Raw genomic sequence first — 14,863 nt, forward strand, 5'->3', positions numbered from 1 at the left:
TGTACAGTAAATAAATTGACACATTTTATAGCACAATTATGTACTTAATTCCAATTATAATTATTCAATGACACATTTAAGTAATTATCTAAAGATGATTTAAAGATTTAGTGCATCCAAAAAATGTGTGAGGACACTCGGACTTTACTTCAAAATACACCTGACTGAACATTAGACAAAACTGTTATCAAGTTTTGAGCAAAGAAAAAAATATGACGTACATGTAGGTAAAACATTTAAAAATTGTCTGTTCATGATTTTCTGAAAATAGAATTATATTTGTGTCAAAATATTTGGCTCTTTTTTTTTTAAGTTGAATTGAATTATGACAATGTTTATTAATCCACTAAATGACATAAGTATAAATCTGCTTTTGCAAAAAAATGTGATCGATATTAAGATGGTTAACAATGTCACATTGCTGCAACACGTGCCAAAGTAGTTGGGAAAGGGCATGTTCACCACTGTGTTACATGGCCTTTCCTTTTAACAACACTCAGTAAACATTTGGGAACTGAGGAGACACATTTTTTAAGCTTCTCAGGCGGGATTCTTTCCCATTCTTGCTTGATGTACAGCTTAAGTTGTTCAACAGTCCGGGGGTCTCATTTTCAATGGGAGACAGGTCTGGACTACAGGCAGGCCAGTCTAGGACCCGCACTCTTTTACTATTAAGCCACGTTGATGTGACACGTGGCTTGGCATTGTCTTGCTGAAATAAGCAGGGGTGTCCATGGTAACGTTGCTTGGATGGCAACATATGTTGCTCCAAAACCTGTATGTACCTTTCAGCATTAATGGCGCCTTTACAGATGTGTAAGTTACCCATGCCTTGGGCACTAATACACCCCCATACCATCACAGATGCTGGCTTTTCAACTTTGCGCCTATAACAATCCGGATGGTTATTTTCCTCTTTGGTCCGGAGGACACGACGTCCACAGTTTCCAAAAACAATTTGAAATGTGGACTAGTCAGACCACAGAACACTTTTCCACTTTGTATCAGTCCATCTTAGATGAGCTCAGGCCCAGCGAAGCCGACTGCGTTTCTGGGTGTTGTTGATAAACGGTTTTCGCCTTGCATAGGAGAGTTTTAACTTGCACTTACAGATGTACCGACCAACTGTAGTTATTGATTTCTGGTTTCTGAAGTGTTCCTGAGCCCATGTGGTGATATCCTTTAGACATTGATGTCGCTTGTTGATGCAGTACAGCCTGAGGGATTGTGCAGTGATTTCTCCAGATTCTCTGAACCCTTTGATGATATTACGGACCGTAGATGGTGAAATCCCTAAATTCCTTGCAATAGCTGCTTGAGAAAGGTTTTTCTTAAACTGTTCAACAAATTGCTCACGCATTTGTTGACAAAGTGGTGACCCTCGCCCCATCCTTGTTTGTGAATGACTGAGCATTTCATGGAATCTACTTTTATACCCAATCATGGCACCCACCTGTTCCCATTTTGCCTGTTCACCTGTGGGATGTTCCAAATAAGTGTTTGATGAGCATTCCTCAACTTTATCAGTATTTATTGCCACCTTTCCCAACTTCTTTGTCACGTGTTGCTGGCATCAAATTCTAAAGTTAATGATTATTTGCACCTCGGATTCAGGAGGAACAGTGTGGTTTTCGTCCTGGTCGTGGAACTGTGGACCAGCTCTATACTCTCGGCAGGGTCCTTGAGGGTGCATGGGAGTTTGCCCAACCAGTCTACATGTGCTTTGTGGACTTGGAGAAGGCATTCGACCGTGTCCCTCGGGAAGTCCTATGGGGAGTGCTCAGAGAGTATGGGGTATCGGACTGTCTGATTGTGGCGGTCTGCTGCTTGTATGATCAGTGTCAGAGCTTGGTCCGCATTAACGGCAGTAAGTCGGACACGTTTCCAGTGAGGGTTGGACTCCGCCAAGGCTGCCCTTTGTCACCGATTCTGTTCATAACTTTTATGGACAGAATTTCTAGGCGCAGTCAAGGCTGCAGGATTAGGTCTCTGCTTTTTGCAGATGGCCAGGATCTTCAGCTCTCACTGGATAGGTTTGCAGCTGAGTGTGAAGCGACTGGGATGAGAATCAGCACCTCCAAGTCCGAGTCCATGGTTCTCGCCCGGAAAAGGGTGGAGTGCCACCTCCGGGTTGCGGAGGAGACCCTGCCCCAAGTGGAGGAGTTCAAGTACCTCGGAGTCTTGTTCACGAGTGAGGGAAGAGTGGATTGTGAGATCGACAGGCGGATCAATGCGGCGTCTTCAGTAATGCCGACGCTGTATCGATCCGTTGTGGTGAAGAAGGAGCTGAGCCGGAAGGCAAAGCTCTCAATTTACCGGTCGATCTACGTTCCCATCCTCACCTATGGTCATGAGCTTTGGGTTATGACCGAAAGGACAAAATCACGGGTACAAGCGGCCGAAATTAGTTTCCTCCGCCGGGTGGCGGGGCTCTCCCTTAGAGATAGGGTGAGAAGCTCTGCCATCCGGGGGGAGCTCAAAGTAAAGCCGTTGCTCCTCCACATCGAGAGGAGCCAGATGAGGTGGTTCGGGCATCTGGTCAGGATGCTACCCGAATGCCTCCCTAGGGAGGTGTTTAGGGCACGTCCGACCGGTAGGAGGCCACGGGGAAGACCCAGGACACGTTGGGAAGACTATGTCTCCCGGCTGGCCTGGGAACTCCTCGGGATCCCCCGGGAGAAGCTGGACGAAGTGGCTGGGGAGAGGAAAGTCTGGGCTTCCCTGCTTAGGCTGCTGCCCCCGCGAGCCGACCTCGGATAAGCGGAAGAAGATGGATGGATGGATGGATGATTATTTGCAAAAAAAAAAGTTGTATTAGTTTGAACATCAAATATGTTGTCTTTGTAGCATATTCAACTGAATATGGGTTGAAAATGATTTGCAAATCATTGTATTCCGTTTATATTTACATCTAACACAATTTCCCAACTCATATGGAAACGGGGTTTGTAATAATTATATAAAACATTTAATAATTCTATAATACTTCTACCCAAATATGTTTGGATATCTGACAGAGCATTTATCTCACCACGGCCGCCCCCCTTCACTCCTTTTAATGTCGCCTCTGCTTACCTGTCAAAAGCCTTAACTTTTGCCGGTAAATTTACAGTGCCGTTTTGTTTGTTTTTGCTAATGCAGCGGTTTAGTCGCTTGACAAACCTCCGCCTGCAACACTCGGAGCGTGGGTTCGTAATAGAAGCGCAGCAAATTTTATGGTCCGTGATTCATTCAAATAACAAGGCGACAGAGATGGATGGAGATGAAGACGACAGAAAAGATATGTCTGCCAAAAATACAAACATTGTGTAAATATTTTGACAAATACAATTACATAAATTAAGAAGAGCAGGCAGTAGCTCACACATTCTCATACTTTCTGTAACATTCAGGTAGAAATTATGCCAGCCATCTTGAAAAATGTCTCAAACATAAGCTACGTGAAAGATCCCACAATTGTTATTTAAATGTTCACAAAATTTCAGGGTTCCTCACCAGGAAACTTTACAATGTAATAAATATAGAAACTGCTATAAAATTTTATAAAATTGAGTAGATGGCGAGTTATTGTGGTGTAGAGAAATCCCACATTTTTACCAATTTCCCAGAAGATTTTCCATATTTTGAAATGCAAATGTTGGTGCTACTCTTACCCGCAGCATTAGACACACCTAAAAAAGTTGTTTGTTTTTTAATTATTTTTTTTTTTAGCATTTATTGATTTTATTTTATTTAATTTATCAGTTCCAAATGGACGCAACACGGTGGAACAGGGGTTTAGTGTGTGTGCCTCACAATAAGAAGGTCCTGAGTTCAAGGGTCTTTCTGTGTGGAGTTTGCATATTGTACTCGTGACTGCGTGGGTTCTCTCCGGTTACTCCGGCTTCCTCTCACCTCCAAAGACATGCACCTGGGAATAGGTTGTTTGGCAACACTAAATTGGCCCTAGTGTGTGAATCTGAGTGTGAATGTTGTCTGTCTATCTGCGATGAGGTGTACCAGGGTGTACCCCATCTTCTGCAAGGATGCAGCTGGGATAGGCTCCAGCACCCCGAGCGACCCCAAGAGGGACAAGCGGTAGAAGATGGATGGATGGAGTATCAAATGGTTCAAGTCAGTCAAAAAATGTTGATAGTTTAAATAGGGATTTCTTTTTTAATTTCAATTAATCCACTTTTAATCTTTTTTGTCACAGACTAAAAAACGATACCAATAGAGTTTATTCTCTGTTGTAAATTGATCTACAGTATACAGGTATGTCTCTTCTTTTTTTTTTTTCTTTTTTTTTTTTTTAAAAAGGATACAATGTTATGCAAAGGTGTATTTATAACAATTTTAAGACAAATAATACTGTTTATAGTTCCGGCCAAGAGTGTGGTGGGCACAACATGTTGCGTAACAGAGAATAAATGACAAGCACTGCTGTAGAGAGGGAGAAGAGAACATTTATCTGTTGAACAGTCTCAAAGTCTAACGGAAACATTTTTTAACAGTCACCTTCACAGTTATACAAGCTAGTTTAGCGGTTTCTTTTTATTCTATGGGCGACAGACCCGATGCGTTCTTCAAAGATACTGTGCGAAACAGAACCCTCTCGCCTAAACACAAAACATGCACGAAGAAGTGCATGTGATAGATACAGTATGTCAATTACTGAATGACAGGGCACTTCATATGACATTTTACCGCAAACCTATTCCTGACTGCCTGCTGCTATGTTTTGGACAGGAACATATTGGCAAAATGTCCCTCATATTTACACTGGCTCCTGTGGAGCATAGCCCTAATGCTTGTCTTGTAAGGTTGAGGTATATAGGTTCGAGTACCAATGAAATACAATTTTGGAAGGTTTATAAATGTATTTTTTCTTGATGTTAAAATAGTTTTTTGCACTAATAAAATACATTGCATGAATTATTTCCAGTGAATTTGTTTTAGTACAAAACATGCATCAAATTATATTTGAGTTTGATTAAAAAATTCAAAAAATTAGTTTCACATTATTATTATTTTTTTAATTGTGAAATCAGTGTGTATTAGGAAAATAGGAGCCTACAAAAAATTCTGTTTAGGGCCCATATTTAGTGGCCGTAGTGCTAAATCTAATATTCCAGTAATATTGTATCTCAGTACTTTGTCATCATAATCAGTCGATTTGAAACCCTTTAAGTTCACTTTTAACAAGGTGTATTATGCATCCGATTTCCTCCCGAGGGTAGTATAAGGAATCGGATCGATACTAGTGTGATGAGATTGAGATGTTTCACTTTCTTTATTGTTTTTAATATGTTTACATTTTTTGCTGTTGGTATATTATTTACAAAGTCAGGGAATATATTTTTGAACAGAGGAGAGATTTGGGGGCAAAAAGCCAAAGGCTTTGAGAAAGAAAAGTCAATAAAAATGTGTGCTTTCCAACAATTGTAAAGGCGATAATTGTTTTATGTTGTCTTATATTGTGTTTATATTAAAGCTGTCATATTCAATGAGTTAACACATGTAATTAATTTTAAAAAATTATCACATTAATAATATATCAACACAGATTATTCACCCAATTTTTTGACTGCACATGCTTCTTTTACTTTAACTGTTGATGGTTACCTGAAAGAGAGCTTAAGTTGTTATACGGTCAGTGATCAGGTCAATGCATACGTTAGTGCAAAGATGATTGAGGAAACAGACTGGTGTGCTCTGGGAAAATGTTAGCTTCAAAACACACTCTGATGGGATTTGAGATTATACTCAGGTTTTGACGCACATTCAAGTAAAACATTTTTTTAAATGTTTCTGTGAGAAATCCTGATAATAAAATTGCATTTGTGTCAAAATATTGGGGTCTTTTTAGAGTTAATTTTTAATTTTGCAGGCAGGGGATTTACAGAGATTAAACAGGATTAATCAGAATCCAAAAGTGTGTGATTAATCTGATTAAGACAAGTAATAGCACTAGTTTATACATTGTTTAACTGCTCACAAATAAGTGTGTAGATAAAATTTGTTGCTTGCCTAAAATCTGCATATTTTCTTTAATATGATTATAATCGTGATCATAAAATGTAACACAAAATAATTAAATAAAACATTTTGATTAAAAACTTGCACCAGCATCACTGGCCCTGTATTTACTTGGTATCAAATCGATACCAACATTTCCCGTATCGCCCAAAAATGTTTCAGATCCAGAGTGTCTTGTTTTGGGTTAAAGCCAACATCTCTGATTGTTTACATAAACACTGAGTGTGCAATATTTGGTTGAAATTGAGCTCAGCCACAAATCATCAATAAATAAGGCACTTTGTTGAGAGTTACTCACAGTCTAAGTTGGTTTTCTTGCGTTGATAAAAGCCATCCCGTGAGTTCTGAAGTGCGTGTTCAGATCGGTGGCCTTCTCAAAGTGTTTACCGCACACCTTACAGTTCAAAGTGCCGTCCTCCTTCTCTGTGTTTGTAAGCGAGGACGGCGATGCCGCTGCAGGACAACCCTGAGAATCCTCATTAAGGTTCCTGCTGTTGAGAGGAGACGAGGAGTCGGAGCAGGCGGGAGTTTTCTGTTGGTCAGAGATTGCATCTTTGACTTTGTGGGCGATAAAAAGGTGGCGTGAAAGCGAGGAGGTGGAAGTGAAGCAGGCGCCGCACTGCACACACTGCTGCCCGGCGCCGCCCTCCGCGGCTACTTGATGCTGGCCGATGTGCGTCAGGAAAGTGGACTGGTCTTCTGTGGTGAAGCCGCAGGGGGCACAGCGGAAGCCGGACTCCGGGGGAGAGTAAGGGGCTGGAGCGGAGGAGGGTCGCAGTTTTTTCACAGGAGCAGACTCGCCTTCGTGTTCCTTCTTAACAGCCGCTCTGCGTCCACGGCGGGTCATCAGAGTGCCATCGAGTTCCGAGGAGCTGTCTGCCTCGTCTGTGGCTCCCTGCTGAGATGACCTCATTTCACATTTGACACTTATTGAATTCAAATTCATCAACAACTCTGCCTTTACACAAAATACTGCTGAGCTTTGATTGATACCAGCTGGGATACTCAAACTTTTTTGACTAGGGAACATACAGTGGAACTCGATTTACAAACCCCTCCATTTGCGAACTTTTCGGTTTACGAGCTTTTAGATTGCGCCAAATACAGTAAGAAGGTCACGGTTTATCTGACATACCGTATTTTTCGGATTATAAATCACAGTTTTTTTTCATAGTTTGGCCGTGGGTGCAACATATACTCCGGAGCGACTTATGTGTGAAATTATTAACACATTACCGTAAAATATCAAATAATATTATTTATCTAATTCACGAAAGAGACAAAGCAAAATGTCAGCAATCGTCACACACACGTCAACCAATAAGAATTCGGCGGGGGAGGGTCATGGCAAAAGTGCATTGTGGGTCATGGGATGCTAACTGCTATATGCTATATGTTACTGCCGTAGCTATTAAAATGGATCATTTCTACATTGGCGGTAACTTATAAAAACTGACAAGGGCTGAACAAAAATGGCACCGAAAAGGAAATCATATACTGCAGATTACAAGTTGGACGTAGTGAAATATGCAGCAGAAAACGGTAATCGAGCAGCAGAAAGAAAGGACGCTAGCTGCGCATACCAGGAGCGACAACGAGGAAGAAGATTTCATCAAATTTAGCGATCAGGAGTGACAGATTGTTTGGTAAACGTATAGCATGTTCTAAATGTTATAGTTATTTGAATGACTCTCACCATAATATGTTATGTTAACATACCAGGCACGTTCTCAGTTGGTTATGTCATATGGCGTACACTTATTCAGCCTGTTGTTCACTATTCTTTATTTATTTTAAATTGCCTTTCAAATGTCTATTCTTGGTGTTGGATTTTATCAAATAAATTTCCCCCCAAAATGCGACTTATACTCGAGTGCGACGTATACATGTTTTTTTCCTTCTTTACTATGCATTTTCGGCCGGTGCGACACATACACCGGAGCGACTTATAATCCAAAAAATACGGTAAATGGAATGAATTGGGGGGGTGACTATCCACTTTATCCGCCAGACGAGGCTAGAGTGTTGAATATCTCAGGATGTGTTGTGTGGCAAATCCAACCTTGACCACAGCGTCAGTTGCTATGTAGAGTGGCGCTTTCCATCATTTTCAGCAGCCTGCATTGCAAAATGATTAACCCCCACCTTCCTCTCACGCAAGATCCACCCAGGAATGGGGTCATATGAATCCCTTCCCTACTGTATGCCTCTGTGTGCAAACCATGTCTCGGTGTAAAAATGCTTTATTCATTCATTCATTTTGTGTGCCGCTGGAAGCCTTGGGGCACTGCCATTTTGGGGACATCACTTCCTGTACAGTACAATAAACACAAGGCACGGCCATTTTGGAGAGGCGGAGCCCCATACGTCACATCCTTTTTATGCAGTCTATTATATCTCAGTGCTATCCACCAAGCTTTGTTGACTGTATTTTTCCTACTCATTATGGGTCCAAAAAAGCCAAATGCTTATTGTAGACTTAGAAAGGAGAGGGAACCTCTGTAAAAAGAGAACTCGCCTTCGGAACAGTAACACACTGACCCTCCTCTCTCTCACGCCACTCCTTGCTTCAAAGTTTTTACTTTTTTTATTATTATTGTAGCAATAAGGTTGTTAACGTTTTTGAGAGAACCAAAGGGACTTTAGTGTGTATGCGCCTTCAGCTTGGTGTTGTGTTGTTTTGATAATAGGGAGATGGTTAATCCATTACCTTCTTGTTATGTTTGTTTGATATATATATTAGTGTCTTTTAAAGTGTGCATTCTTTTACTAAAATATGGACTTTTGTCGAGGCTAGAAACACTTTTTAATGTTTACATTGTTTCTTATGTGGAACTCCGCTTCACTATACAAACTTTTCGAATAACAAACCATTTTAAAGAACAAATCAAGTTTGTGAATCGATGTTCAACTATACTGAAAAATTAAAGGATGCGGGGGCCATTTTAACATCCCACATTTTGTGAATAGTTTAAAATCAAAAAATGTGGATCTGGTAAAAAGTTTTGCATATACTTTTTTTAAAAGACAGAACAGCCTGCATGTCAGCTCTGTTGTTAAGGGTAACAATGTATTCTATAATTGTATCATTCTTATCAATTAAAGGGGAACTGCACTTTTTTGGTAAATTTGCCTATTGTTCACAATAATCATGAAAGACATGACGGATTAATTTTTAAAAAATGCATTCTAACTATTAAATAAACGTAAATAAAAGTCAGTTTACAGCGGAGCCAATGGGAACGCCACTATTCCGCCCATAAAATCCAATAAATAACCATTCAAAAATCAATACTCCATTTACATTTTGTGACTTGGATATTAACCAAATATTATTGATATTGTTATTATAAGCACTAACGCAGACAAACTATTTATAGCGGTGCCGTGATCACTACCGCGTGTCCATCATTGAGTGGTCTGCTGCTTCCTCACTTCATTGCTCCCTGTAAATTTGCTCTAGATTATAAATCATCCATCTCACCTGGACAGAAGAATTTGAGTAGGTATTCCGACAAGTTGGTACACTTAGACAGCCATTTAAGACCCGAAAATGGCCAGGACGACACGAAAAGACACTTGGTCGTAGCTTGCGCCATCCTTACTTCCTTAGCGGCAGACATAGCAAACCATGGCTTATCGTAACGCTAAGGAGAGCGAGACATTTGTTTCAAAGAAAATAAAAGTGTTGTCAGTATTTGGTTTTGCGTCAACAGCCATGGAACAAATGACTGCACCGTGCAATGTTTGTTTCAAAAAGGCATCCACACAACTAACTTGTTCCAGCATCTGAAACCGAAGCCTCCAGCCGAGTGTGGGAAATACAATTCTTTACGAGGCGGACAAGACGCAACAACAAACACACTACGGGCTAAAAATCACCTTATTATGGTGGAATCATTTACACAAATAATAAGATAGAAGTACAATTTGTAGAGCGATCACTAAAGAAGTTGCTTAGCACACCGCCAAGATGTGTGAATGAAAAAGACTGTTTGTTTTATCTACTTACTGAAACAAACTATAGTTCTCTCAATATTTTACTTCATTATTTATTTTGATACAATGTATAATACTACATGTTTATTTACAGAAGTATGTTATTCAAGACAGAAGTTTGCACTTAATTGATCTCAATGTTGGAGATCGTTTATTTGCATGCAATGTGCAATGCTACATTTTTGTTAACAGAAGTATTCTATTCAAGCAGAAGTATTGCTTCCCAAGAGTAAGATGCAGTGTATGTAATATCATTTCAAACTACTCGTTTTTGATTCGATAAAATAAAAACTTGTTTTAAATGATCTCTGTCATTTGTATTCAATGTTTTCTTTAAAAAGTAGGGGGGAAAAAGGAAACAGTCGTAAATCACATTTTTTGTGAAAAAAATTGGGGATTTTATTTTTAGGTCATATCGCCCAGGTGTTTGGAATTTTTTTAAGAGCTTTGTAGGCGGAATTGCGCGGCTCCCATAGGCTCCATTGTAAGCAGACTTTTGATCGCATTGATTTAATATTTAGAATGCAAAAAAAACATCCATCGTCATCTCTCTTATGATTGTGAACGATAGGCAAAATTAAAAAAAAAGTGCAGTTCCCCTTTAAGGATGCGCTGATTCCATCAAGCATCGGACCATTTTTGTGAAAAAGTAATTGATCTCTATTGCCGATAAATACCTTTCAATGCAGATCACAAACGCCGATCCTCTCTGGCTGATACTGTGTTTATTTGTGGTTCACCGGCTGACGGGCGGCTAGTAGCTAACTGTGGTACGCTCCCCTTAAGTAAATAAACATTACCTTCCTTGTGGAAAATAAACAGCTTCAAACAACACAAAAAATAAACGCTTCGTGAACTTAAAGTTGTCTAATTGTACCCATGTTGCAGCAAAAAGTGAGCAGATATTAATAGAAAATAAACAATAAGATTTGAGGGCAAAAATCAAAAGGTTCAAAATAAATAGTACCGGTATATTGTGGATTTTGCCTTTGTTTAGTTATTGTACTATTGACTTTGCTTTGCTCACACAATTGTATGTAATAAAAGAGAGTAAAAAACTAGTTTAAACATCCATCCATTTTCTACCGCTTGTCCCTTTCGGGATCGCGGTGGGTGCTGGAGCCTATCTCAGCTGCATTCGGGCGGAAGGCGGGGTACACCCTGGACAAGTCGCCACCTCATCGCAGGGCCAACACAGATAGACAGACAACATTCACACTCACATTCACACACTAGGGCCAATTTGGTGTTGTCAATCAACCTATCCAATATTTTTGGAGGAAACATTGTGTTAATATTGTTAAACGGTCAATAGCACTCACCATAAATACATTGAAAAATGTACACTTAAAGGGGATGTTTGCAACTTCCTCACAGTAACATTTTTCAAAGCAAAAAATATAACAAAAACACCAACGGCTACCTCATGTTACCATTAGTGGGGTAACAGAACACATATGTTTTATAATTGTCTATATTTTGAACAATTACTAAGTTTATGTAAAAATGTATTTTACTGGGTCGAATAAAATGATTGGTGTTTACAGCTGTCAGTTGTCTCGTACACGTATGCCACGGGAGTGTGTGCACACTAGAGATGCGCGGTTTGCGGACACAACCGCGGAGTCCGCGGGTCGGGCGGGTAAAAATAGATTTTAAATAGATGCGGGCGGTTGGCGGTTGAACCAATTCTGAAATATATATACATAGTTAAATGTTGTTACCCACATACGAAAAACGAGCAGCACTCTTTGAAACAGTCAATTATTAATCAGGCACCGCGTCCCAGCAACAAGTGGCGCAAGTGAGCGCTCCTTCAGCGCAGCAGGGCACATTTTAGAGGCCAGGCGCTCTCGCATGAATCCTGGCACTGTAGATGCCATAACCTACTCAGTGGCCTAGTGGTTAGAGTGTCCGCCCTGAGATCGGTAGGTTGTGAGTTCAAACCCCGGCCGAGTCATACCAAAGACTATAAAAATGGGACCCATTGCCTCCCTGCTTGGCACTCAGTATCAAGGGTTGGAATTGGGGGTTAAATCACCAAAAATGATTCCCGGGCGCGGCCACTGCTGCTGCCCACTGCTCCCCTCACCTCCCAGGGGGTGATCAAGGGTGATGGGTCAAATGCAGAGAATAATTTCGCCACACCTAGTGTGTGTGTGACAATCATTGGTACTTTAACTTTAACTTTAACTTTATTCCTGCATAGTGCTAACAAAAAAAAAAGTAAGTAGACATACGGTTGGATATGTTAAACGAATTAGTCTACGTTACCTATAGGCTATACCAAATAAGCCCATGTCTAACCTATATTGAGTTCGGTCAGCTAAATAATTTTGATGGTTACGTGTTGTTTGGGCGCACTACAATGCAAAGGAATTAAGGCAATTGCGTTGTTTATTGTGTTTTTTTTCTATTCGAGATATACTACTATGTGTGAATGATTATGGCCTCGCTTTCAAGTGAAGCGCATCTCCGATTGGCGACAATGTAAGGCTATTTAGCCTGCTTTGTTTGTCGCAACCGTCTATTTTCATTATAATTCAAGTTTGATGATAAAGTGCAGTCTGATGGGTTTGATTTCCCCCCTTCAGCTATTTGCCTTGGCCAATAAGTTGCAGGTAATTTGTTATTATTGTTTATTTTATTTATTTTTGTTTAAATAGAGATGACATACATATGTTATTGTATAATTTAAGTTTGTGCGCGTGATTGACAGCCTAAGGCTTATGAGGCACATTTTTTATTTATTTTTTTATTTCAACTTAAAAACGTATGAGCCTATGCCTACAACATAGGCTATGTGTTTATCTTTATTTTCCTGCCTGTCGTTGACAATGGAGATTGTCTGATATTTTGTCATGGCTGCAGATCAATCAATAAAGGTTCGTCTTTGTCGCGAAATTGTTCACTGTTTCACTGTGCACCCCGCCCTCGTCCCTATTTGAGCATTATAACGTTAACAAGTTAATATTCATTAAAATAAATTCAGAACATTTTTTTTACCTAACGAAAATATAGGCCTAGTCTTTCTAAAACATTGTTTTAACTTCTTAAAAGCCTCGTTCTGCTTTCTGCAACTGCGCACACAAAGTGTGAGGAACGCACTCCTGATCTGAGGGCATTGGCAACAATAGTCAACACTTTCTTAATGGAAATGACAATAATATTATAATAATGATAAATAATATTATCACGCATTAATATATCTTAGCCACTAATGCGTGGCCAAGATATATTAATGCGTGGCACGCAGTCTCTGCTGCATTGGATCAGTCTCCTTTCTTTAACAGGCAAAAGCTTTATAACCTCACTAATATGCTTGCATCGTCTATAATATATATATAACAACTGGCGGATGGCGGGCGGGTGTGGTTTTGATAAAATGTTGGTTCGGGTGGATGCGGATGGTTGACGACTTTTGTGATGCGGTTGCGGATGAAATAATTGCCTAACCGCGCATCTCTAGTGCACACATAAAAGCAGTTGGAGAGAAGCAACTGACAATTTGCAGTCATGTTAAGTTAAAGTTAAAGTTAAAGTACCACGATTGTCACACACACACTAGGTGTGGCGAAATTATTCTCTGCATTTGACCCATCACCCTTGATCACCCCCTGGGAGGTGAGGGGAGCAGTGAGCAGCAGCGGTGTTGTTGTTATGATAGAATACACATTCACTGGCAGCTAACGCTATCTATCCAAATCGCTATTGTTAGCCAACAACACTCAAAGCATGTGTTACGTGCATACTTAATGTACTGTGCGTCATTTTGTTCCAATCTAGAGGAATATACTGTGTAAAATATATTGGAAAGTTGACGCCCTCTAAGGATCTGTGTAAATATTGCAAACAGCCCTTTTAATAGATGATTTTGATTGACAGTATCAGCCAATTTCACTCATGGATGATTGGTATTGAAATCGGCAGCATAGAACACTGATCAGAACATATCTACAGTATTATCAATATTTAAACTTTTTCTCGTTACATATTTTCTTTGCAGTTTGTCTTTCGATTGGTGAGTAGGATTAGTCTAAAAAAAATACAAAACTTTGTTAAAAAAGTACTACTTAGGCGAATGAAGAACCGAGTACAATTTGATGTAGATTGTATTAAAATACTATAAACAGCCCTAATCACAATGAGCTCAGTTATACAACCACAGTTGAATTCTGACAATGTCAATCAAATTTGAGCATCAAAGAAAACATGACACTGCAGTAACTGCACCAAAATGTGTGGCAAGGAAACTAACTTACAGTCGACATCTCCATGCTGTGTCGAAGGTGAACATGCTTGTCCAGCATCATTCTGCTGCTGAATGATTTCTTACTGCTCGTACAGAACCTACAAGTACAAACAAAGCAATTTTAGGAATGTTTTAAAGTATTTCTAAATCCTTCCCATATTGTAATACTTTTGCTGATCTTCTAAAGTTAAGAGACACTTTATGTTTGAGACATGTTTATTCTCGCGCATCTGTGTTGCAGTCATTCTCTCCAAGTCACAGCTTGTGATACTGACAAGGATGAAAAGCTTTGACTTGCCTAGGTGGAAGGCGTTTGGTTTAAATACACAGCGTTTAACTAAGTCTTGTTTATGTAGAAAGCCAGCCTCATCAAGTCAGGGTTCACTGTGTTCTTCTTACTACTAAAAAATGTTGAGCGCTATTGTTGACATAAAATATGAGTGCCTTAAGGGTAATTTCAATAAAAAATGAATTCCATTTATGTGTTGTATCATTAACTTTTTTTATATTGCGTGATATGTCAATAGCAACATAACTACCGTCTAGTTACCTAGCATCAAAACTTGCACACAGAGGCTTCCTGGTCAGTCTATA

General features: G+C 39.8%; 1 protein-coding gene across 3 annotated transcripts in view; it reads right to left on the minus strand.

The window, feature by feature from the left end:
• Positions 1–4,429: 4,429 nt before the first annotated feature.
• The window catches only part of LOC133621448 (zinc finger protein 687a-like), a 48,405-nt gene continuing 37,971 nt past the window's right edge, over positions 4,430–14,863 (minus strand). For 2 of the 3 annotated variants that reach the window (XM_072915586.1, XM_061983507.2), the window contains 2 exons: positions 14,280–14,367; positions 4,430–6,916 (listed from right to left, as the gene is read on the minus strand). In XM_072915586.1, the coding sequence (XP_072771687.1) occupies positions 6,320–6,916; positions 14,280–14,367 (685 nt within the window). In that variant the 3' untranslated portion in view covers positions 4,430–6,319. The remainder of the gene's footprint in view (positions 6,917–14,279; positions 14,368–14,863) is intronic. The other variant, XM_072915585.1, reaches the window with a different exon arrangement.

This window comes from Nerophis lumbriciformis, linkage group LG21, assembly GCF_033978685.3.
Source record: "Nerophis lumbriciformis linkage group LG21, RoL_Nlum_v2.1, whole genome shotgun sequence".
Taxonomy (NCBI): Eukaryota; Metazoa; Chordata; class Actinopteri; order Syngnathiformes; family Syngnathidae; genus Nerophis; species Nerophis lumbriciformis.